At 36.0% G+C, this 24,221-nt stretch overlaps 1 protein-coding gene across 3 annotated transcripts; it reads right to left on the bottom strand.

Moving 5' to 3' along the window:
• Positions 1 to 2,973: 2,973 nt before the first annotated feature.
• LOC132056201 (MAP3K epsilon protein kinase 1-like) lies at positions 2,974 to 19,286 on the bottom strand. Of its 3 annotated transcripts, none has more exons than XM_059448290.1 (24): positions 19,194 to 19,286; positions 17,137 to 17,271; positions 16,353 to 16,373; positions 16,124 to 16,197; positions 15,937 to 16,027; positions 15,773 to 15,856; positions 15,116 to 15,217; positions 14,528 to 14,659; positions 14,267 to 14,338; positions 13,399 to 13,502; positions 13,000 to 13,090; positions 12,536 to 12,925; positions 11,377 to 11,703; positions 11,228 to 11,272; positions 10,303 to 10,482; positions 10,110 to 10,193; positions 9,683 to 9,774; positions 9,519 to 9,602; positions 6,600 to 7,435; positions 6,002 to 6,390; positions 5,766 to 5,900; positions 4,548 to 4,954; positions 3,861 to 3,975; positions 2,974 to 3,502 (listed from the first exon to the last, which is right to left on the bottom strand). In XM_059448290.1, the coding sequence occupies exons 1-24, from the start codon at positions 19,251 to 19,253 to the stop codon at positions 3,326 to 3,328; spliced, it is 4,227 nt and encodes a 1,408-aa protein (XP_059304273.1). In that variant the 5' UTR covers positions 19,254 to 19,286; the 3' UTR covers positions 2,974 to 3,325. The 3 variants fall into 3 exon arrangements, with proteins under 3 accessions (XP_059304273.1, XP_059304274.1, XP_059304275.1); XM_059448291.1 differs by having other exon boundaries at positions 11,377 to 11,694; positions 19,194 to 19,279; XM_059448292.1 differs by lacking the exon at positions 19,194 to 19,286 and adding an exon at positions 18,828 to 18,844.
• Between the last annotated feature and the right edge of the window lie 4,935 nt (positions 19,287 to 24,221).

Below are 24,221 nucleotides of genomic sequence, written 5' to 3'. Positions count from 1 at the left end.
AGTATAATCCTACAAAGTGGGGTCTGTGGAGGGTAGAGTGTGCGCCAACGTGGTCTTTCCACTAGATAGTATTTGGAATTCGAGATCTTAATGTGCTGAACTTTTCTATGTTTTATGATATCACTCTAATTCGCACCTCGGACAGAGGCGTAAATATAACCGCTGTAGTTAGGCTGTTGAGTGTGTCTTGACTACACTGATGTCTTTGCTCCGTGTTAACTGTAATTAATTTTGGGAATCTAAACAGAGTGGATTGACTATCTCAAAAACGTAATTTGACGTTGTAAACGTTGTAAGTTAGATGCCTTATGTTTGACAAGAGACTTGAAATGGAAAAATTATCTTTCTTGTTTGTAAAATCTTATTTTCATAAAGGTCTGTTTCAAATTTGGTTAGATTGAGATTCTATTTGGAGGGTCTAATGTGAATTTAGCTCTTGCTAAGCATTCTTGTCTGCATGAAAATTCATCTATCTATGTTGCATAATTAGGGAGCCACTGTATTTTTAGTTCTACATTCCATTTACTACAGCAACTTCTCCCAAGTCTGAAATGAACTCTTCCTTGAGTTTAAGCTTGACAGTCATCTCACATGGATTACATTCCTTTTCTCCAATGTTCCATCTCTTTCTCATTTGTTATTCACACTATTTATTGCAACTTTTGGTACGGCCTGCTCAACAATCAGTGGCCTAGAGCTAAAAGTTAATAAAATATTATAAATTTTTAAATCAAATTCATGTATTTTTTTTTCAAGATGCACTTTTTAATTTTCTTAGATGCAAAGCTATACATTTATACTTTTAGAGATTAATTCATTCAAATACTTTTTTTAATGGACAAACAAAAATATTTGAATTAGAAAATTGAGTTTGAAACGGAATATAAAATCGTCATAAACTGGAAAAAAAGAGAATAAATGTACGGGATGAAGGAAAAATCAGAACCACCGGAGTAAGTATATATACTAAAAAATGAGAGATAAAAACTTAACCTAATTTACGATCATTTGAAAAACCTAAACAAAAATCCAAAAAAATGAAGCATTTTATTTATGATAATTAGAAACATCATACATTTTACGAAAAAAGGTCGGATATACCCCTCTACTTTGTTTTATTATTGAACTTTGTACCCTGTTATACTTTTTAATTATATATACCCCACTGTCAGCCAAAGTTCTAAATATACCCTTACTTTGACGGAATCAACACATGGCACACTCTGAATAAAAGACTCAACTCACTACTTAAAAGAATCTCATACCCGACCCAAAACCCGTCCGACCCAATTGCAAATTAAAACAAAAAACCCCTTTGCTGTTGACAAGAAGGGAAGTACTAAGACTGGTTTTGCTGGTCGCATGGGGAATAAGATTTCGGCTCCAATATTGTTAGTAAATCCTCTTGATTCAATAACCCTCCAAGATTGCTCAATTTTGAAGATTTTGAGGAATTAGAGTGTAATTTTGGGGAAAATTAGAAGAAGAATTGTAAAGTTGCAGTAGAGGGGTTTTGTGTTTCCTTCGTCTTTTGATCATCGACGTTTTACTTCAATCTTGATGAGCATTGATTTGTTGGACATTTGCACAAGAGAGTGATAGGCACAATCACACATATAAACACTGAGATACGGGGGATTTATGTTTGGAATTGGATTGACATTGTAGTCTCATTATTGTGATTTAACCTTGTGGGGTGCAGGGTTTGTGAAGAGTGATGACATTAAAATTCTGAGAGACATAGAGCAGCACTACAGTACCCAGATTGGTATAAAAGGCTGGAGTACCCAATCTTCTGAACACGGCTGCGTTGGTTTGTCTTCTGAGTGGTTTGTAGGTACCAAGGGATTCAAGTTTGTGAAGATGTTCTATTTATTGGTACTATGTGACATATTGGCTTTCTTGTGCTGCATTTTGTTGCAAACTGTATTCTGGATGATCTCTTTTAGCATAGGCTTGATCAAATTTGTTACTCACGAGATTTGCTGAATTGGACACGGGTTGCGTTAATTTTGTTTCTTTAAGATGTACAATTGTGTCTGAATTTTGCAGGATTGCCCTTCGCTCGGGGTGGTCTTTAAATTTTGCAGAAATATTATTTCCATTTTTATTTTTTTATTTTTTATTGATGTTTTTTAACCCAAGTTGTAACATTTTATCTTGACCACCCCAAAAGGCAATCCGCGCAAAAAAAAAAAAAAAAAAAAAATTCTTGAAAGTGGGGGAACGATGTACATATTTTTTCCTAATATTTCAACGTCTATGGGATGAAGATTAGTAGTACAATAATATTTATCTTGTCGATCAGGTTAATCTAGTACTCTCAGGTTAACCTGATTTGGCACTAAGGTTTCACATTAAACCATATTATTTAATTATGGTTAAGTATATTGAAGAAAAAATTAGGTGCAAAGAACCAAACAGATTGTCCGAGCGAATAAATAGAAATAGCAATTGGACTAGCGAGTGCAATTGCATTATAATTATAAGGCCTTTAATTGAACAAATTAAGCAAAGCTTATAATTAAAGGCCTTTAATTGAACAAATTAAGCAAAGCTCGAATTGACATGACCTGGAACCTATCAGGCCAAAAGCTATTGCAGAGAGGACACTACTAAAGCCTCAATAAAGCCAAACGAGTTGCCCAGTTTCGTCTTTTCAAATTATTATGCCAGACGGTCTGGGAGCCCCATTTGCCTGGCATCCGATAAGTTTTCTTAAATGTACATTGAACAATCTGGCTAATTATTATGCCACATCCCGGCCTGAGAGCTCCGTTCGCCGAAGTTTTCATAATGCATATTGAACAATCATGATTAAGTGATAGAGGTGTATAAGAGATGTTCTCTCGCAAGTTTTATTGTAGTCAATATGTTTGTGTAACTCTTTAAAAAAGTACCCAGAAACATAAAATCGTTTTTGATAATTTATCAGCTTCAAGAAGAAAGAAAAAATGGATGCAATTCTAAAAATGGATGCAATTCTAACTCCTTATATATGATTCAGTATTTGTTAAGAAATGCACAATGTACAATCCAGTGAGGAAAGTGATTTTACTTTCTAGTACAGATAAAACTACCTGAATTAGTTCATAGTTCAGAAAGGAAAATCAAAGTGACTCACAAACTCAATTTATGCGTCTCACTTTGTATGACACTCGAAGAAGGATATAATTTACACTGGAAAGAGGATTGAGGGCTTAAAAAACAGCCGATGACCCAAGCACAACAAATAATGCAAAGTAAGAAAAAAGACATAATTACATGAAACCAAGAAAATATACAAGCTCGCAGACACTTAGCATGGAAGTAACAATCTGGTAATTTACAAAACTGTGTTTATGTGGAGTGCTTTAAGCAGAGAAGTCGCCATCTGTTTCACCAAAACTTGGCCACCCGAACTCTGTCCATCTCTGCGCTCTTCAATCAAATTCTGAAGCTTTTGAGGCAGATCATTTTCCACAATAAGTTGTTTTGGACGCGGATGGTGCTCATACACAGCCTGCCATCAAAAACATTGCGAGCAAATCATCAGCAATTGCTTTAACAAACACTAGATAGTAAATACCATTCAGGTTGCCCATTGCTAATGCTACACAAACTTCAATACAGAATTTTGGAAAGTTAAATCTTGAAAGGACAAATATCAAGTCGTTTGAAGGAGGTTGTCCAGTCACGGAGGGGATATCATCATGTCCCTTGTTGCTATTGCAACATATCCCCTCTGTAGAATAGAACTGATTGTGAGAGGCAGAATTAGTTACCAATGGGAAAAACAGTGAAGACCATTTAATCAACTGAGCCGCGCTAGAAAGTGGCAAATACCATTATAGAACCACCCAAAAACAATAATTTCTCACCTTTATCAACTTGAGCAAATTCAGTCGAGCTATAGCATCTCGATGGTCAAGTCTAGAGACAAGCAATGGTGTTAATCCATTGACAGCAAGAGTTGTATTTATTCGAGACGATTTCCTGCACAAAAGTTAACCAGAAATCAACAGAAGAATATCTTCATAGTAAAATACCAGGAAAAACTATTTAACAAAAGTCAATAAGGTAATTCAGCATGCAGGACTAGAGTGGAAAGTTCTGGTGTCCTAAGTGGGTTTATTAATTAATCATACACAGAGAGAGGGCAACAGGAATTCAAACACGTATTACCTATATTGAGATGAGTCAAAAAGAAGCACTAAGAGTATATTGCTCATCTAGTAGGATAGAGACCATTTAGAGACTACTCAAACACAGCCTCAAAGTCAAATAAGCTATGAAAAGACATATCAGCTCTACTACATAAGAGTGCATCTACCAAGATCTCGATAAATGTATCTAGCCAGAAGCACTTGCTCTCTTTTGACAGGTGAGTCTTGCCTGCTAATTACTACCAAGCCAAAAAAGGTCAAACTTACCACGTTCCAACCAACCACGTTTCCAGATGTCATTCAGTTGTAGGCAGATTCACTAACATAAGTTAAACAAAGACACACACACACAACATTTGCAAGCAGCAAGCAGGCAAAGTAAAAACTCCAAAAATGACATACGTGATAATTTTCAGGAAAGGCTCGAGTATGTGCAGAAAATGCTGTTCTGGACAGCTTTCGAAGAACTTGACCATTTTCTGTATGGCATCCTTTTTGAGCAAAGCTTGTTCCACTTTCCTGCTTTCGTTTTCATGTGCCAAACAAACAGCAATGGAATCTAATGCTGTGACAGACCAGAGTTCATCTTCAAGTAAGCTCAGGTATACATCAAGCCCACCATGAGCACGGAGCTGTTCTCTTGAATTACGTGATGCATGAGCCATATCACAAAGGAGAGGTAATGCATATTGTTTCAAAGGAGAACTGGTCATTACAAAATGCATCAAGTGTGGAATAATTCCATTTTCCGCAGCTTGCTCCTGTCTTCTCTTATTGATCTTGCAGAGGTTGAACAATGCATGGAGAACCTGAAGCAAGGAAGAAAGGCAAGAAACGATCCATGAGCATCGCACAAGCATAGACTTAGATATCATTATCACAACTAACAAGATAAGACAAAAAAAATAGACCAGGAAGACAGATCTTCCTCTATATCTAGATCAAAGTATGGTTCTGATTTATGAGTGATTTTACAAGCACTTGTAACTAAGAAAATAACAAAACGGCAACAGCAGGTCCGGCTATTGTTGAGTGGGGGCAGTTGTTCCCTCTGTTGACTTGTCCAAGAGCCACAGCTAAAGGCTTTCAAAACTTAACCCAGTCATGTAGTAAAAAGGTCATATAAGAAAGCAAGATAGACAGAAACTACTAACTAGCTTGGCCAATGTCAACAATGTTATCCTCACAGAGTCAAAAGCAAGCATTTCCTTGTTATCTGATATTTTCACCTCAAACTAAGCTATAATCTATGTTTCCTTTCATCTTCCTACCATGAGCATGTGGTATTTATTTCTCTTTCTTTCCTTTTGATACCCACAAATAAAAAATGTAATTATTTCTACTACCTTTTTTATAAGTGCAATTAATCTACTTTTATTATTGTTATTTTTAGTAATTTCGGATAAGATTAATAATAAACTAACGGTAGAAAGACAATTTTCTATTTTCTTCTTTTCATTTTCTCTACCTTGCTTGTTTATAATTGCGGACTGTTACCAGTAAATAAGTAACATACTGGGAAAATTACAATTTATCATGTACTTTATGTTCGGTTCCGCTGTAAAAACGTATGCATCACCAGGCACTCTGGATAACCCATGAATTAAATGCTTAGATTACCTCATGATGTATTTGGGACACAAGAGGACCCTCTTTGAGATCAAGATTGGGTATCAAATACTTTATTGCATCTGCTCGCTGGAGATTTTCTAAGCAGTGTGGGTCTGTTGAAAGGTGATTAATGCATTTCAATAGCTGAAAAATGGGAAAATAAAAGAAAGGAACCATCATGAGCATAATTATGTGATAATAGTAAAAACATTGAAGGACAGAAACTTTCACGAGAAATGAAGTACCTTAAGAAGAATAGGGGGCTCTATCTTGTTAAACATCTGAAAAAGACGGCTGAGCAAACTTTGGCTGCACATGAAGGATTTTACGGTTGTGTCTGCTGCAGCAAACTCAAGCAGAAGGTCTGCTACCTTTTCCAAGTATTCTCTTGCAACATCAGCATTCCAGGGGGGAACCATGTGTGAAAGTATTCCAGATGATGCTGCACTTCCTGCTCTAGCATTTAACACTCCAGAACCAGACAATACACCTGATGCAGTCTGTGATGCAAGTCCAGAAGTTGAAGCAATTCCATCAGTAGAAGCCACCCCTCCAACTTTCTTAGTGGCAGCTTTATGTGGACTTCTAGGCAATGACTCCAGGTTAGTATTTTCCCTTCCACGTCCAGAAACCTCTGTTCAGCCATTAATCGAGCATTTAGAGGAATCCTACTCACTAGAGAAAATAAAAACAAGAGTCTGCTTGATGGTGATCAAAAGACAATGCCTTGTAAGAAAGGAGTATCACAAAAATTTCAATTCTTTTCCAATTACAATGGGAGGCAGGGAGGTTTGCAGTTTCTACAGCAAAGGCAACAAATGAAACAAGCAGCTGAAGCATTACCTGCAAATTCAGCCATCAAAAAGTCCAAACCATTGGTTTTCTTTTCATTAGATGCATGTAGAAGAGGGAGTATACTTTCATGCTTCTCCAGTCCAGGAAGATTGTGATATTCAAGCTGACCCGAGAAATGGCGAGATGGGGGTTCCTTCTCCAACAAACTAAGAAGGGGCCGAACATTCTCTTGCTGAGTAGCTGCTGAAGCAGGAAACCCATATGATGCCCCTTCCATCTGTTTCGATGCCCTGTCAGTTGATATTCTACTTGTATTGCCACCTCTTTGCTGTCTAAGGTCAATCTCAGCTCGAGAGAGATCATTTTTGTATCTGTCTAGGCTTTCTCTTTCTTTTGTTACTAAATTTCCTGATTTATCAAAAGATGTTCCATCTGGCAATCTTGACAGACCTGAAGCTTCCATTGTAGCATTACTTGACCGAGGTCTCTCACCATCCTGTCGAACAAATGGAGAATCTGGTGAATGTGAAGCTGAAGTACGTGAAGGTTCCTGCATTCCAGATGGCAAAACACGGTCTCCGTTCTTAATTTTAAGCATATCTGACTGATCAGTTCCATAAGGGGCCATTTCAGTCTGCATAAATGAAGAATTGCCAGGGTCCAGTGGCCCAGACCGTGGTCGGGGAGCCAATCCATCAGCTGGGAACCCACCTCCACCAGATGCAGAAGTTAAACGAGCTGCTTCATTCAAGCTGTAGAGAGTGTTGATGAGCCGGAGCAGAATTCCATTTTTAGCCGCTATACGGCAAAAATCATTTCTAGGGGTAGACTTCTGAAGCTTAAACACCTGCCACATGCCATCTATAGCCATGTGAACCATTTCCCTGCATGTGTTTTGGGAGGGGGGACTTTAGCAAATATTATTTGCATAATAGATTAAATGAAGCTAGTTGATTTGAGATTCTAATTTATCACGTCAAGTAATTTAGGTCATCCTGTTTTCAATCTAAATTTAAAGAAAAAGTAAAGAGAGAGAATAGGGCCAAGTGGAAAAGGAGAAGATAAAATAGGTTCAGAGTTATCCATTACTTATAGCATTCCCAATCCTATCCACATCTGGATTGCCAAATTCTCTATATTTCTTAGGGGTCGTTTGGTTGGGAAACAAGTTATCCCAGGATTACTTACCCTGGGATTAGTTATTCCACCCTCCCACAGGGATAAAATAACACCACAATCCCGGGATAACGAATCCTGGGATCAGTTATACCGCGATTTTATCCTAACCAAACGTGGAATAAACTCACCTCAAATTTAATCCGGGGACTATTCATCCCTTATCCCTTGTACCAAACGAGCCCTTAGTGTCTATGTTAAGATATAAGATGTGAGGTTTAGGTACATTAGAACTTGGGAAAAAATTTGAATGCAAGTTTAGTTATTTCCCATTTGTGTACCAGCATACATAGTTGCAGGAAATCGGAGGCTTAGATACAGCAAAACTTGGGAAAAGAAATTGAATGCAAGTTTAGTTATTTCCCATTTGTGTACCAGCATACATAGTTGCAGGAAATCAGAGGTTTAGACACAGTAAAACTTGGGAAAAGAAACTGAATGCAAGTTTAGTTATTTCCCATTTGTGTACCAGCATACATAGTTGCACGAAATTGGAAGTAACTAGCTTTCAAATTTGTTTCTAATTTTTGGTTAACATAATATTAGAAATAGAGAGAATTCGGCAGTCCAAATATTTAAGCACAACCATTTATTTAAAAGGAAGACGTTTATGCACAGAAAGTGTCAATGACCGAAAGAACCATAAGATGCAATGAAGGTTAAAGTCGGCCTGATACAACAACTACTTCTAGGCCTCATTCCCAAGAAAATTGGACTCAGCTATGAATCCTCAGTGTCCATACTGCTCCATTACGCTCATAGCATAACAAAATTATCAAAGCCAGCTTGATATGGAAACAAAAAATTTGTAGCGGTCCCTCTTAAGCACTTCAATCCTTTATAAGAAGGATTCAGAAAAGACCCAAGTTAATCCCAGAAACTGAAGCGTGGCACTCAACAAACCTTTTGTGATCTCCAAAAGTGTGTTGCATCAGAAAAATGAGCGATGCTTCTGATTTCAAAAGTGTAGTTCTAGGCTAGTTCCATAAAGTCCGAGGTTAAAATGCACATAAAATGACTAAAGGTTCTTCTTTTACCCTATAGGAGCTCTACTTGAAGATTGTTAACATTCACTTGAAGATTGTTAACATACCTCTTTCAGAGCTTCTATCAGTCAAAAGCATGAACACACTTTGTCTAATTTTGAGTAATCTTTATCGGTTCATGACAAGGATAAGCAGGGGAAGGGGGGTGAAAAAGGAAAGGCATGAGTCTCCTTTAGTTTATTGATATTCACCCGAATCCCTGTACATAAAGCACCATCAGGCGCAAGTAACCTTCCTCTTTATCAGATTATTGGTTGTCAAAATCACCCCTCTAACCGCTATATGCCAACCACACTTAACTCGGGCTGACACTGCTATCTGAACCCAGGTCTTTTTCAATTACCGAGGACCCTGATTGAAAATATCCAGGTCATGACACTTCATAAAGAATTCCTTCTCTTTTTTTTTTTTCTTAATTAGTTTTGTGAAATCTCAGTAGTAATTTTGCACTTCTTGATGGTGACATACTAACCTCTCCGACACAATTATATCAGTGATCACCTGTTTTCACACTTCGGAGTTCAGATCAACTCCAAATTAATTTTTATTAACAAAAAAAATTTCCAACAATGAACAAAATCGAAATATAAATGGACACAAAAGACAAAGTTCCAATATAAACATTAGATAGCAACTCTTGCAGACCAAAATAATTATACAAGAGAAACTACATTCAGTTAAGGTCAAAAATGAAGAAGGCATGAGAGGTATGACATGCTCTAATCAAAAGATACAGAAGACAAACCTATATTTGGCATAGTCAGCTTCTAAAAATCCCACAAGAACAGGTATTCCACGGTTAGCAATAAACATTTGCAATGTCAAGGAACTGTAAAGAAAGCAATCATAAATTAAGGTTCACAACTTTTCATGTCAACAACACAACAACCCAAGCCATAATCTCTATACCTCGACTGACAAAGCTGCTGAAAGAAATAAGCTGCTTCCATACGAATTTCCCGGGGACGATCGGGGGCAGCAAAACTCATCACAACCGGGATCTACAAAACAATTAAACATAAAGACAAGTTCAGAAAAATGTTTTAGCCCCAGTATCAAGAAAAATATTGTTCACAGTATTAACTTTCCAGAATTACTGAACATTTATTTTATCATATTCAGAGTACAATCAGAAGTTTAAATGTAACACCTACTAGGCCAACAAGACGAGCATTTCCTTGGGAATATGTATTATCTTAACATAAAGTTGAGAAAAATGGTTTAGCCCCAGTATCAATAAAACTATATTTTGCAGTCTTTACTTTCTGAAATTACCCAACATTTATTTACCAACATTCAAAGTACAATCAGAAGAATAAATGCAAGAACTACTTACAAGGCCAACGAGACAAGCATTTTCTTGGGAATCTGTGTTATCTTGAACAATCAGATTCAGTACCTGCAGCACTGAACACATGACCTGAAAATTGAAAGCATATTAGACGAATTAACCAGAAAAAGAATCAACTACAGCTGTTGAATGTGCATAGAGACTGAAGCACCAATACGATCACCAGATAAAGACATACACGAGTTTTGGGAACCTCAAGTAACTCCATCAGAGGAAGCAACCCGTGCTGGGTGACAAAAACACGTTTCTGGTCTGGCCGTTGATGAAAAAAAGCAATTAACTTCTGACAAGCTGATACAATAACATCTTCTGATTCATCTGTTCTTAAAGATGATACTAACTTGCTGAATTCTACAGCCTGTCCACATGATAAGTTCCAACATGTCCATGAGTCAGGTTTTCATTTATCTTCTGTCTAGAAATTCATAACACTTAAATGACATCGAACTTTTTGTAAGTCAATGCAAACAAAACATATTAGAAAGGCACATAACTAGAGATTACAGGATTATCCATAGGAAATTATCTTACACTTCTCTGGCACAAGCTAGAAATCCCTATTACCGGCTATTGGTTACACCATTTTGAGCTTAAACACCCCCCCCCCTCCCCGGGTTTCTGCTACCATTAGGTCCAGTTCCTCCCTCTCCCTCAATCATTGCTTTTTTTCATTCTTTAAAATTTGAAACTTCCCAATAAAACCTTTTAGCAACCCACATATCCCTTTTTTCCATCGGAAAGAATAACTATCTACTCAAGATGATTCATTCTTTGCAAAAGAAGGAAATGATCCGTAACTCTATACATTAGCAAATCAGAAAACAAAATTTTCAAGAATGTGATATAATTTATTATATCTATCCTCTAAAATCGAGGGTGACTAGTACTGGTTTAGTACCGGTTTGTAAAACCTAAAACTTTAGCAACCAAAGAAAACCTTATTTGCAACCATTCTACATCTAACTAAGAGACCAAGCTGAGAAGGGAAATGAAGGAATTGGCATATGCTAAAGGAAGGATATTTTGCCGTGTCGAAAATATACTTATAAACACTACATTGCATTCGTCACAAAAATAAGTCAAGGAAACTAGTTGAATAGTACCTGAAGGTGAAAAAGATTTTCTGTCGGTAGTTTATCATCAAAGCCCTGAAAAGCATCCAAAAAAGAAAGAACTAAGAAAATGGGGGACAAAGACGGTCAGGCGTAAGAAAATATATATAAATCAAACAAACACGAATAAGCACACATACTAAACCGTCCATGTCTATTACATCCTCCTTCAACACACCCATCATGATACTGAGTAAATCGCCACCATTTGGTGGTCCTGATTCACTTTCCATTTGTTTCTTAGCAATTGTGGCCCTCAACTTTGTTGCCAAATCATTCTTTCCAGTTTCGGCAATTGCATTGCTTTGAGCGACTTGTGAAGATGATGCAGACTGCGAGACTTCAGCAGCGCGATTCTCCACGTTCTTCTCCAATGGATGAAACAGGTCGTCCAATGAAGCATCACCAGGGGGGTCACTGAATCTGCTCAATTCATTTCCTTGCGGAACTGCTGATGTCTTTACAGCCTTTACAAAATTCCAGGTAAGGAATAGTTAGAATATGATACAGCATGAAATGGCAACAAGTTATATAGACGGCATAAGAACATTGAGTAACGTTTGATGCAGTTGAAAAGACGTAAAGGAGAAGAGGAACTAAAGCAGAGTTGAGGTTCAAAATAGTTCAGAGATGACCTCAGGTGAAAAAACAATCTACAAATTGTAACAAGTATGAGGTGAACGTACATAATATAGATGAATTATAGAAACAAAATAAGTGAATACCCCGAAATCAGAGAAAAAAAGTTCTATTTAAGAATGAGAATCCTCATCTCAGGCAGGATATGGACTGGGATTCTCCTTGTATAAACTACTTTTCTTACACGAAAACTTGGATTAATTATCAACTTAGCCAGACCCACATTGGATACACCCATTAGACTTGATAACTGACATATTGTAATCATCCCATTTGCATAGATCAAACAGACAACAAAAAGGTCATAATCGGATTAAACTTATAACACGAGAGGTGTAAAAGTTATTATCTCCAGCTTATGACAGCTAAATATTAAAGACTGGTTTACTAATTTTCTTACTATGAAAAGAAGGATCTTGTTCAGTAAGCAGCAAGAAGAAAATAGGAATTATAAGCATATGTTTTACTACCTTTTTTCTCAAAGAATTAATGGAATTTATTGATATACATCCAATAGATGCAAATAAGTACATCTCACAAAAGAGTATATTTCATTTCAAGTAAAAAACATTAGGGCCCCGGTAGATGTTTCTCGGAAAGCCTAAAAACACACAATGAGCCTATAAAATCAAAAATAGGAATTATAAGCATGCACTTTACCTTTCTAGGACTATAATCTGGGTTCTTTTGTCCAGAACTGGATGATGCAGAATAAGCATTAACACCGTGTCCTTTTTCTCCAACCTTCCTACCTACAACGTTGCTGCCCTTGGATTCACTAGATTCAAGCTCACCATTTGCAAGAACATTATCAGGCTCACCCAAGTCTGTTGAACTTTGAAGAGTTGATTCTTTATTCACATCTAATCCATCAGCACTGCTTTGAATAAGAGACTTCTCATGAATTGCTAAAGTTGGAACTTGATCTGACGTAAATTGATCTTCAAACTGATCAGTTCTTCCTTCGATGTGAATACCACTTGAACCATCAACCTCTTCTGACTTGCTAGTCTCCGAGACTTCAGATGATGCCAATATTGGACCAGATTCCTGGATTGCGAGAGTATCACTATGTTGCTTAATTGATAATTTCATCACATTAAAGAAACTCCAAAGGAAAATACTTTTGCTTTGTCGGAAGAAGAGCTTCCAGCAGCGCCCTTGTCATCTTCATTTGATACCTCCGCGACAGACGATCCATCTTCTTCTATATTTCTAGAAAATAATAAATGCAAGAAAAATATGGTACATCAAAAAGTATACCCTCATAGAAAGGATTTTTAAGGGCAATCCTGAAGGAAACTAGACAAGATGTGTATTACAAGCCCCCGGGACTCGGGTCCAATGACACAGTCAGTGCAAATCATGGGTTCGAACCCTGTCGCGGACAAAGAACTGATATTTAAGTGGAGAAGGGTAGAAGGGCAGGCCCATTATCCACTGAGTTACAAACCGTGCCAACTGGCCCACGTTATTTTCTCAGTATGCAAAAAAAAAAACTAGGAGTAGATTACAAAATCTACCTTATTGTCCCACTATGACGGAGTGAGGACTGCAAAGCACGCCTTGAGTTTTGTATCCAAGGATGTGAAAGTAGTGTCTTAGCATCAGGCCTTTGTCTAGCATCCTGAAACATGATAATCTAAAGTTATCAAAAGCCATTGGAGTAATCAAGGGATTGACTCGCGAAAAGACAAAATCATAAAACCAGGCAAATGGGAGTTATAATCTCTGTGATGCCATAGATTAATTGGTGATTAAGGGCATAAACACTGCTTAATTCTCAGTACGCACCATTGTCATAGACCTATCACCAGGCATCCAGATTCAAACAACCCAATTAATATGCATAGAGCCTCGTCGAGGATCATTTTACTACAATGCCAAACTTCAAGGTATCTAATAGAAATATCAAATTTCAAGGTATCTAAAGCTTCACGTTTCCATTTAACAAACTGTTAGAATGTATTTCCAACTACATATAATTTCACAAAACGTAGTTGAAGAATCTCCTCAGTACTTTACAACTTCAACCATGCTCGCTAGATAGCCTCACGCTGTTCATCATGCCTGCCTCCAATTTCTGACAATATTATAGAACTACATTACTTTAAAAATGTTAATAATAGAGAAACTGGTCGGCTTGTAGTTTTATTGGATTCCACGTTCAACATCAGACATCATCATCCTTTGAGCAATATTTTTTTTCGAAACGGGTGACTTTATCCTTTGAGCATTATAAATGTGAGAGTAAACAACTAGGTCACGTCACCTAACTTCCCATATTCCTAATCTAAATGTGCAGCAGCACTCTCCCTTTGGCTTCATTTAGCTAATAAAGTATATCAAGTGCCAAATCTTAATTGATGCAGAAATAATAAATTATATTACCTTCTTAAAACACTGACGCAGAAAATCAGTGATAGCAGGAGAAAGGCTATCTGGAATTGGGGGATGATCATCCTGGAACAGACAAGGATTCATTAAATTGTTGAAGATGATCATATCATCAAAGCAGCCACTTAACCTCTCAAGTAGCGTTTGAATCAAGCAAGAGGAATAAAAAATATCATCGCTACCTAAACTCCAAAATATTATCCCCATCTTCCTCATACGTAAAAGACAAAACGACATAGCATAACTAAAACTCACCTGTACAATCCGAAAGAGAGCAGGCATGGGCTGAAGATCATAGTACGGAGGTACACAAGTAAGCAATTCTATAACTGTACAGCCAACACTCCAGATGTCAGATGCAGCACACACTCCGGACATTTCAATCACCTGAAACACTAGATAGCGTTAAAGTAGATCTTCTAGCTGCAAGTTTCTGCTACCACAATTACAACCCGCAGAATATTTCACCAAATCCCATTTTCTTCCAAGTAAACTGTCCATTCAAACTCTTTGCCCTTTGGTTGGTTTAGCATTCTTTTCCAGAAAGTCTACTTAAATTCTATTTGATTTGACATGCTAAATTATGCCTGTTGGAAGGTGGTTTCTTACATAGGTTAAATAAATCAAAGTTAAGATACTCTAACTTCTAGTCGTACTTGATTTCCTTATAGGGAACACAAAGTGCATGAGTTAATACGCAAGATAGAAATACCAGCTACGCAACAGCTAATCGGTAACTAATCAAAATAAAGTTCTCTGCCCTTTCAGAAGTTAATAGCAAGCCACAAGGAGAAACAAAACGTCAATCTAAATATAGACAGCAATGAACTGAGTTTGTTGTACCTCAGGTGCCATCCAATATGGTGTTCCAACAACTGAATGTGTATTAACATCTGCCTCTGTTAATTTCGTTGCAACACCAAAATCAGCAAGTTTCACCAAACCCTGCAAAAATAATTTATCAAAAACAAGTAGTTAGGAATGGCATATACAAACGTCAGCAGAAATTTACATGAGCTGAATATATAATCCAAATGATAATTGCTGGTAACAGTGAGACTGGAAATGCAAGTAAATAGCCATGCAGTTATACAACTCATGAAATCTCTTTCTCAAACAAGGCACAAAAGAAATCAGATATAACACGATGAGAAAATAACTAATTACTCCATTCGTCTGATCTATTTAGCAGGGACCGGAATACGAGGGCCAAATTGCTTAATTTTCTGTGCGAATTCGGATATAGATTCTTTGAGATTTTGAAGAAAGAATTTAGATATTTGGAAACTACGTAAAAAGTATTGTTTGTCCCTAAAGTTAATTAATAAAATATATTTTAAAAATTATTTAAGAAAATAGTGTTCAAAGAAACAAAGAAGCGTTACTTTGACTATCCAAATAGTAGAAGTGCCACAAAAAATGGAACAAAGGGAGTAGTAACTTCCCTTCCCTGCATGAATGTAGCAAAAACAAAAAAAGAAAAGGGAGTGCAATCAAAACCTCTTTAGTTGTCAATATATTTGCACCCTTGATATCCCTATGAATTACACCTTGCTCGTGTAGATAAACCAATCCTTCCAATACCTACGACAAACAGAGCCATCAAAAACCAAAACTTTCACATCTAACTCCACGATACCTAATTTGGCAAAAGGCTCTGAGACCTGAGAGATGTAAACAGCAACCAAAGACTCTGGAAAAGGCCCAAATTTGTTTGGCTTGACGATGTTGGCAAGTGAACCATTCTCCACGTACCTTTGAACAAGTATCAAAATTCAGCTAGTTAGTTTCCTTCAGAATTAAAGCGAAAAAAAAAAAAAAAAAGTGAAGATAAGTTTCAAGCTCACTCACTCGAGAATTATGAAAAGATGACTCTTTGTCTTTAAGGATCCAAGATACTTCACAATGTTTTTGTGGTTCAAATTCTGGAGAGCAAAACGACATAAGATCACACAGGTTTAGTTGTCCTTACTAAAAAGTATGCCTTCAGGTGCATTCTATTTTCTTTTTGTTTTTCTTTCTCACCCTTTGGGGAGTCAGGGATCCTATGATCAGGACAAAAGAGGAAAGATATTTTTACCTTAAGCAAATCAATCTCTTGCTGTGACATTAATGCATCCAGCCAAGTTTAGCATCATCAAAAGAAAAGAACAACTTGTAAGTCACATTAATTCGAGAACATAACATAATACATCAAATGACAGTATGCACAATGCACATAGCGGTAATTATCATATATTAGTTTAACACAACCAAATGTTAGGGATGATTTGTGGGAAAACATACTGGGGATACATGGCTTGGAATAAGGAAGACCAACACTTATTAGCTAAGTTGCTCGGACTCGGGTGCAGGTATCCCAGACGGGTATGGGTCCGAGTGTCGGATTCAGAAAAATCTAAATTCTAAGATTTGGGGGTGTGAATCCAGGTACGGGGATTCGGCTAATAAATTCAAAATTATAAAAATAGAGCAAATAAAGATATTCTAAATGTTGAGAGATATTCTATGAAAACTTACATGTATATTGTAGAATTCAATCTTTCATTCTTTTTTTTTTTGACAATAAAAAAAAATTAAAAAAAATGAAAGATTGAATTCTACAATCTTTCATTCTCCAAGATGGGTATTCCATTTCCCCTGTCTGAAACCTGTTTTATCTTTTATTTGAGAAATCAAAATCTCAATTTTCCCCCCAAATTTGTCCATGGACTCCAGTCAAAGTATCCGAAGTTGATTCCTATATATGCATGAAGCATATTTGCAGACACAATGTACGTATGCTAACATACAAAGTTGGAAAAAATCACGAATTCTATTTTTTTCCTTTTTAGTAGACAATTAGCCAAGACATGAAGATATACCATAATGATGTTGAGATCCTCCTGTGCAATATTCTCCAAAGAGACTTGCTTGATTGCAACAAAGTCTCCATTTTCCAAATCCAAGCCTTTATAGACTCGACCATAAGCTCCCTTACCGATCTCATCTCCAAGCATCTTCAATCCACAAAAACAAGTATCAGTCAATCAATCCATCAGCTATGCCTCAATCCCAAAAAGAGCAGCCAAATTTTCTTATGACTCAAATATAGACAAATATAGAAACACAGATAATATATCCAAAAGTGTACCAACTTCAATATATATTCATTCTACTTTGTTTGAACCTTCACAGAATTTGATACTTCAGCAGGAAAATTCCAAAACCCCGACAATCTCAAGACAAAAACGCAACAAATTTTACCCACTAAACATGTTCAACCCCTAATTTCACTTACTTAACTACAAAATCACAAGGAAACTTAAAAAGAATACACAATTACTTTTCATTTGTAGTTCCTAAGGAGCATACTAGAACTTAAAATCAATCAAAAGAATGAATAGAATACCATAAACACAGGAAAAAAACATATAGAACAGGGCAAATCTAATTCTTCAAACGGTTCTGATAACCGAGTATACATATGGAAAATATATATATATATGTATATAACCACTAACTCTAAATTCACAATATGTACGTCAATTAAGTAGGTAAAATGAATCATTACATACCAGAAAGTGTATCATCTTCAATATACATTCATTCTACTTTGTTTGAACCTACACAATTCTGATAGCTCAGCAGAAAAATCCCAAAACCCTTGCTCTCTCAAGACAAAAAGCAGCAAAATTTACCCACTAAACCTTTTCAACCCGTAATCTCACTTACTTAACTACAAAATTTAATTTTCAGTTCTAGTTAACAAGGAGCATACTAGAACTTAACATCAACCAAATAGATTACCATAAACATAGAGACAGGGAAAAAAACCATATAGAGCAGGGCAAATCTAGCCGAGCATACATATGAAGAGGAAAAATTAAAATATAACCACTATCTAAATCAATATTTATTAATTCTACTTTGTTTGAATGAAAAATTCTAAAACCCTGACACTCTCAAGACAAAAATTTAACAAAATTTTACCCGCTAAACATTTTCAACCCATAATTTCACTTACTTAACTACAAAACACAAGGAAAGTTAAACCTAAGGAGCATATTAGAACTTCAAATCAATCAAAAATATGAATAAGAATAACATAAACATAAACATAGAGACAGAAAAAACAAAAACACATAGAATAAAACAAACAAAATATATCTACATAACACTAACTCAAAAATTACCAATAAAAAGAACACTAACTCAAAATGTACATCAATTATGATAGGCAAAGTGAATTCACTACACATTTATTATCGAGCGTCTTTGATTTGTGAAAAACAGCATTCTATTCCATAATCTCACTTATTTAACTACAAAAACACAAGGAAACTTAAAACAATGAAAATTTAATTGTCATTTCTAGTTCTTTAAGGAGCATATTAGAACTTAAAGTCAATCAAACAAACAAACAACAACAACAACATACCCAGTGTAATCAAAAGAATGAATATAAGGACCATAAACATACAGAAAAACCATATCTAGCAGGACAAAAAAATAAAATTAACTCTAAATTCACAAAATGTACGTCAATTATGTATAGGTAGAGTGAAATCATTACATATTTATTATCGAGCGTCTTGGATTTGTGAAAAGCAGCATTTTGCCATTTTTGATACCTCAACAGACAAAAAAATCTAAAACCCTGACACTCTCAAGGCAAAAAATTACCCACTAAACATTTCTAAACCCACAATTTCACTAACTTAACTACAAACCACAAGGAAACTTTATAATAATTTTTAAAAAAAAAAACATTTAATTGCCATTTCCAGTACCTAAGGAGCATACTAGAACTTAAAATCAATCAAATAAAGTAATAAATATATCATAAACATACAGAAGGAAAAAAAATATCTAGCAGGACAAAAAATAAAATTAACTCAAAATGTACATCAATTACGTAGATGTAAAGTGAAATCATTACATATTTATTATCGAGGGTTTTGGATTTATGAAAAGCAGCATTTGCCATTTGCCTAGACATTCCTTCTCCAATTAATTTATCTCTTCCCCCTTTATGAATTAATTTGGGGGAATAGGTTCTAGAATAGTTTCATTGTTGAGGAAAAGAGATCGCCGGTGATGAACCGATCGGAAATTTTAGATACTTTAATGGGCCGGGCCGGGCTTTTGTAAGGCCCGAAAAAATGTACGTATGTTCTATTGACGGGCGAAGACTGGTAAAAAGTGTACAAGTTGATAGAGAGACTATAAATAGTATTTGCATTTTTGGAGGACAGTTATGTCTTAGTTGGAACTTTTGATCCTTTTCCTTTTATGGAATTTTTTAATATTTTATTACGGAAAAAAAATGATGCTTTTAGTCCTTGAATTATAGCTCTATTTCTTCTTTTTGTTAAGGAAAATAATGGTTTTGGTCCTCGAATTATGGCTTTATTTTTTCTGCTTCGATCTTTTTTACTATTATGTTGTTGATACAGGGTATGTTTTTGTAATTGATGTATTTCTGCTTTACTTGAGCCGAGAATCTATCGAAAACAACCTCTCTATCTATCGATCAGATTGTAATGACCCGCAAGGTCGTTTTGAGCGTTTTCACTATTTTACCCCTTTTGACCTCCCGTAGTTTTGTTAGAGTGCATTTGACTTGTTGGGATGGGTGGAACGGTGCTCGAGGTGATCGGATGAGTCTTGGTTGATTTTGAGGAATTTAGAAGTCTTTTTAAGTTGAATAAGTGAAAAATGATTGACCAAAAGTTGACTTTTGGGTAAACGTGCTGATAATCGAATTCTGACAATTCCATTAGGTCCGGAGAGTGATTTATGACTTAGTGGGGTCATTGGTTTGGTTCTCAAAGGGTTCGGGTGTGATTTGGGTCATTGGTTGAGAAACTAGTCAAGTTAAAGAATTAGAGTTGACCACGATCAACATCAAGTCAAGATGACCCCGTGTAGATGTTTTGAAAATTCCAACATGTTTGTATGATGATTTTGGACTTGTCCACAAATTTTCGTTAGATTCCGATGAGTTTTGGGTGAGTTTGGGTTGTATGACGGTTTCGATGTCGATTTGAGCAAAGGGTACCATATTGAGCAAACGACCTTTGATTTGTGCTTCAACTGAATCATTATATCCGTATTGTAATTACGAAGCCATAGCAAAAAGAATCGTCGAATTTAGACATCGTATGAGGGAGTTATGCCAATTTTAGTGTCGGGACAAGTTGCTAGTTCTGGTGCATCGCACCTACGTGACAGGTGGGACCGCAGCGGCGCGATTTTGGCCGCAGGGGCGGAAATCGTTGTATATTAAAAATCAGACTGCGTCCATTTAGCATTTTAAGCTTATCTTGAGTTCTAGAGCTCTGAATTGGGTGATTCAAAAGCCCAACTTAAGTGAAATTTCGCAAGAAATCTATTAGAGTTATCAAAAGTGAGTTTTGGGATCGTTTGACACCAAATCTGGCTCGAAAAGCTGGGCGTTTTTGTTCTTGTTATTTGCTTAGGGTTTCTCACAATCTTGAGAGCTTGGATTTAGAGAGTTCAAAGGTGTTCTTCAAGTTTCTTCATTGGGGTAAGATCTAAACCATAATCTAAGTATTTCTCCTTGATTCATTCCCTTGGTTTAGGCTTTAATCCATGATTTCTAAAGTAGGAAATTGGGGTTTTCCATGAAAAGTGGATTTAATGGTTTTGATGAAATTGACGGTTCAATTGAAGTTAGCTTTCAATGATTTTCTGGGTTTGGACTATCTAAGTTATAGGTAAACCGATTTTTAAGTAAAATTCCAGTTTTGCCCTTTTGAGTCCGGAATCCTAATTTTGGGTTTTATTTCAAAATTGGGTTTTATATAGCAATATGGATATCAATAGACTCGTGTACGAATGTATAACCCATATTTGATCAGTTTAGGATCGTTCAAAGGTTTTGAAGAATGAAGGAAGTCGCGTGGAGATCGTTGAGCTTGGGAATGCTATTTTCTAGGCATGTTGAGACCTTGCACTCTTTTTAGAACGTTGTGTGTGGTTAAAATGAACCCAAATAAGGGGAAATTAGGAGAATTAAGGGGGTTCCGATACTTGTGAGGTGATGAGCACTAGTATCGGATACCGGTGACCATTTTTGGGGTATTTGTGTTGTTTCAATTGTATAGTTAGTCTAAATGCCATGTCTGGGCACTAGTTGATAGAATAGTATGATTCTTTGGATCTGTGATTGGATCTGATGCCTGTACTTTATGTCTATTATATTTACTTGTCTTGCTTGTTTATGTGCATATCACTCATATATCCTTGTTGTAATGAAATAAGTAAAAAAGTGAAGCCTTTACGATGTTGAGAACATGCTTTTGATTATTTCCATGCTTACATTCTTATTCATGACTTGAAGCATGTCATATTCATGTTATATGCATTCATGCACGTGATTTGAAGATACGATGTGAGTCCGAGGGGATCTTGTTCCGGACTAGTGATGATATTGGTACTTGAGCCGATCAGCTACGCGACAGGTGATTGAGATATGATATGATTTGATATGATGTGGCCGTGATCCGAGGAAACTACTAGAGGGGCGATATATGGGCCTCGCGAGCCCCCCACGGGTCACGATTTCGTTAATATTCGAACGTGTGTATATTGGGATGTGGAAACAAAGGCCTTGTATTGCATTGCATGGCATTAGATTGCATTACATACATTCTTCATGCTTGATTTATGTTGATGACAGATATTGATTACTGATTTCGAATGTTGTTTATGGTTATTCAACCCTTATGATTATTATCATGTCTGACCCTTATACATGTATTCTATCATATATTTTTCATGACATTGTGATATAGTTCCAATAGAAAGATTGAGGGTAAGATATATGGAAAGGTTGATGGAAATCTGAGGTGTTTGCCGGATATGTGACTACCTTGATAGAAAGATTGATGTAGGGATTAGTGATAGAGATTGTGAAAACATATGATAAGAAAGTGAATGAAAGAAGCCAGCTCTAGGCTATGTGCGGAGTGGCAAATGTTGCATATCATATCATTCCATTGAATTATTGATTGTGAACTACTTGAATTGTTGTCTAATTTATGCTTAAGTGCTTAACTATGTTATTCGATGAACAAAAGAAGTTACATACTCATAGGCTAGCCGAGAAACTTATGGATTAGAAGCTCTCACTTAGGCTTATAACTTGAGAATAAGACGATTTACTCGATTATTAGTATTGTGGGCTAATGGTGGTTAAGCGTAGTGATGGCGGTTCGTAGGCTAGTTCTCGTCTCCGTTCTGCATCAAGTCGGTCGACGATCTTTGTTGAGTACCCATTGTTTTTGTACTCATGCTACACTTGCTGCACCTTTTTGTGTGCAGGTTTGGTATCCGTACTGACGGCCAGTGAGGATGCTCTACCGGTCGAGATGGAGACTGTTGCGGAGGATCGAGAGGAGCTACACGCAGATCTGTAGCACCGGATTCTCTCTTGTCTTTATTTCTGTCTTCCTATTTTGGACAGTGTATTTAAGTACCACTTTAGACTTGGATCAAATCCTAGAAGTTCTTGTACCAGTGACACCAGGTTTTGGGAGTTGTATTATATGGGAATTATGTCCTATAATTATAAAGGCTTACATTCGTTTATATCGACTTGTTTAATTGTTTCCGCACTTGATACTTACTTAAATTGTTCTAAATTGGGGTTGTGGATGGCTTCCTGACTCAGGGGAGTTAGTGCCTTTACGGCTTGTAAATTGGGTAGTGACAAGGATAGGGCCCCTCTCCAGACCCCATTTATGGGACTATACTGATGAGCTGCTGTTGTTGAATTTTAACTTTATTCTAATTTTTTGTCCTCGTAATATTCGATTTTGTGCACCTGATTTCAAAATTTGATATACTATTTGGAGATTTTCTCAAATGACGCTATGTTTATTAAATTGGTCTATTGTTTCAATTTAATAGTATAGTCTGGATTTTGGAGGACAGTTATGTCTCGGTTGGAACTTTTGATTTTTTTCGTTTTATGGAATTTTTTGCATAATAGCATTTTTGGTCCGTATATTTTGATTTTGGTCCTTGTGATATATGATAAAGCACATTTAACCTTCAATTAATCGAAATGTATATTTTTAGTCCTTTTATGTAAGAAGTATGTTGTATTTAAACTACTTTTAAAATTATATTCTTTGTCAAATATAGAGTAACAATAAAAGTTTAACATAACAAATGATTAAATTAAGTGGCAGAACAACTACCGACACCGGATGAAAAACAAACAAAAAAAAAAGAAGAAGTTAGTTTATACTCCTAACACGTTACTTTTGAAGGATAAAATGGCCAATAGCCACTTTTTGAACGCTAATTATGTTTCAATCAGCATTTAAAAATTATTTAAATTTTTTACTTTTTAAGTATAGAAAGATTATTTGGAGGATCATATTGCTAAATTAAAATATAGGAACTTTTCAAATTTTAGTGCCATGTGAAGTACAAGAACTCAAGCGAATGTCTTCGCGAAATAATTTTGAAGTTTGAAATATGCAGTTCAAACTCCAAAAATAATTTATGAAATTTCAATTTTATCAATTTAGGGATAATGTCTGCATACACTTTATCCTGCCCAGATTTCACATTGTGGATTTCACTGGGTACGTTGTTGTTGTAGTATCAATTCAAACTTCAAGAAAAATTCAAACTTGAAGAAATCTTTATAAAGTTTGAGTTTGTACTTATAAGTTCAAACTCCAAATTTTAACTAGATTCCGTGATATAGCTTTGAAGTTTCAATTCTATTAGTTGATAAGTTTGAACCCTAAGAGCACGCTGAAAGGTTACTATGCTAAAGTTTCACATTTAAAAGTATGAAGTTTCATAATTTCAACTCCAACAAAGTGTGATAAAATTTCACTTATATTTTTTTTTTTTTTTCACATTGACGAATGATTATATTTTAAATTAAATTTTCAGATAATAGCTAGTACGTTATTTTTTA

This window comes from Lycium ferocissimum, chromosome 5, assembly GCF_029784015.1.
Source record: "Lycium ferocissimum isolate CSIRO_LF1 chromosome 5, AGI_CSIRO_Lferr_CH_V1, whole genome shotgun sequence".
NCBI lineage: Eukaryota > Viridiplantae > Streptophyta > Magnoliopsida > Solanales > Solanaceae > Lycium > Lycium ferocissimum.
Note: the sequence above shows the minus strand (reverse complement) of the source record. Positions and strands in the feature narration are given on the sequence as shown.

Bases quoted from the DNA above. Each gene is read 5' to 3' on its own strand.
- LOC132056201 (XM_059448290.1), bottom strand. From the start codon at position 19,253: ATGTCTAGGCAAATGGCAAATGCTGCTTTTCATAAATCCAAAACCCTC. The intron at 16,198-16,352 runs GTAAAAATATCT...TTTGCTCTCCAG, and splicing joins AAGAGATTGATTTGCTTAAG to AATTTGAACCACAAAAACAT. The intron at 5,901-6,001 runs GTACTTCATTTC...CCCATTTTTCAG, and splicing joins AGCCCCCTATTCTTCTTAAG to CTATTGAAATGCATTAATCA.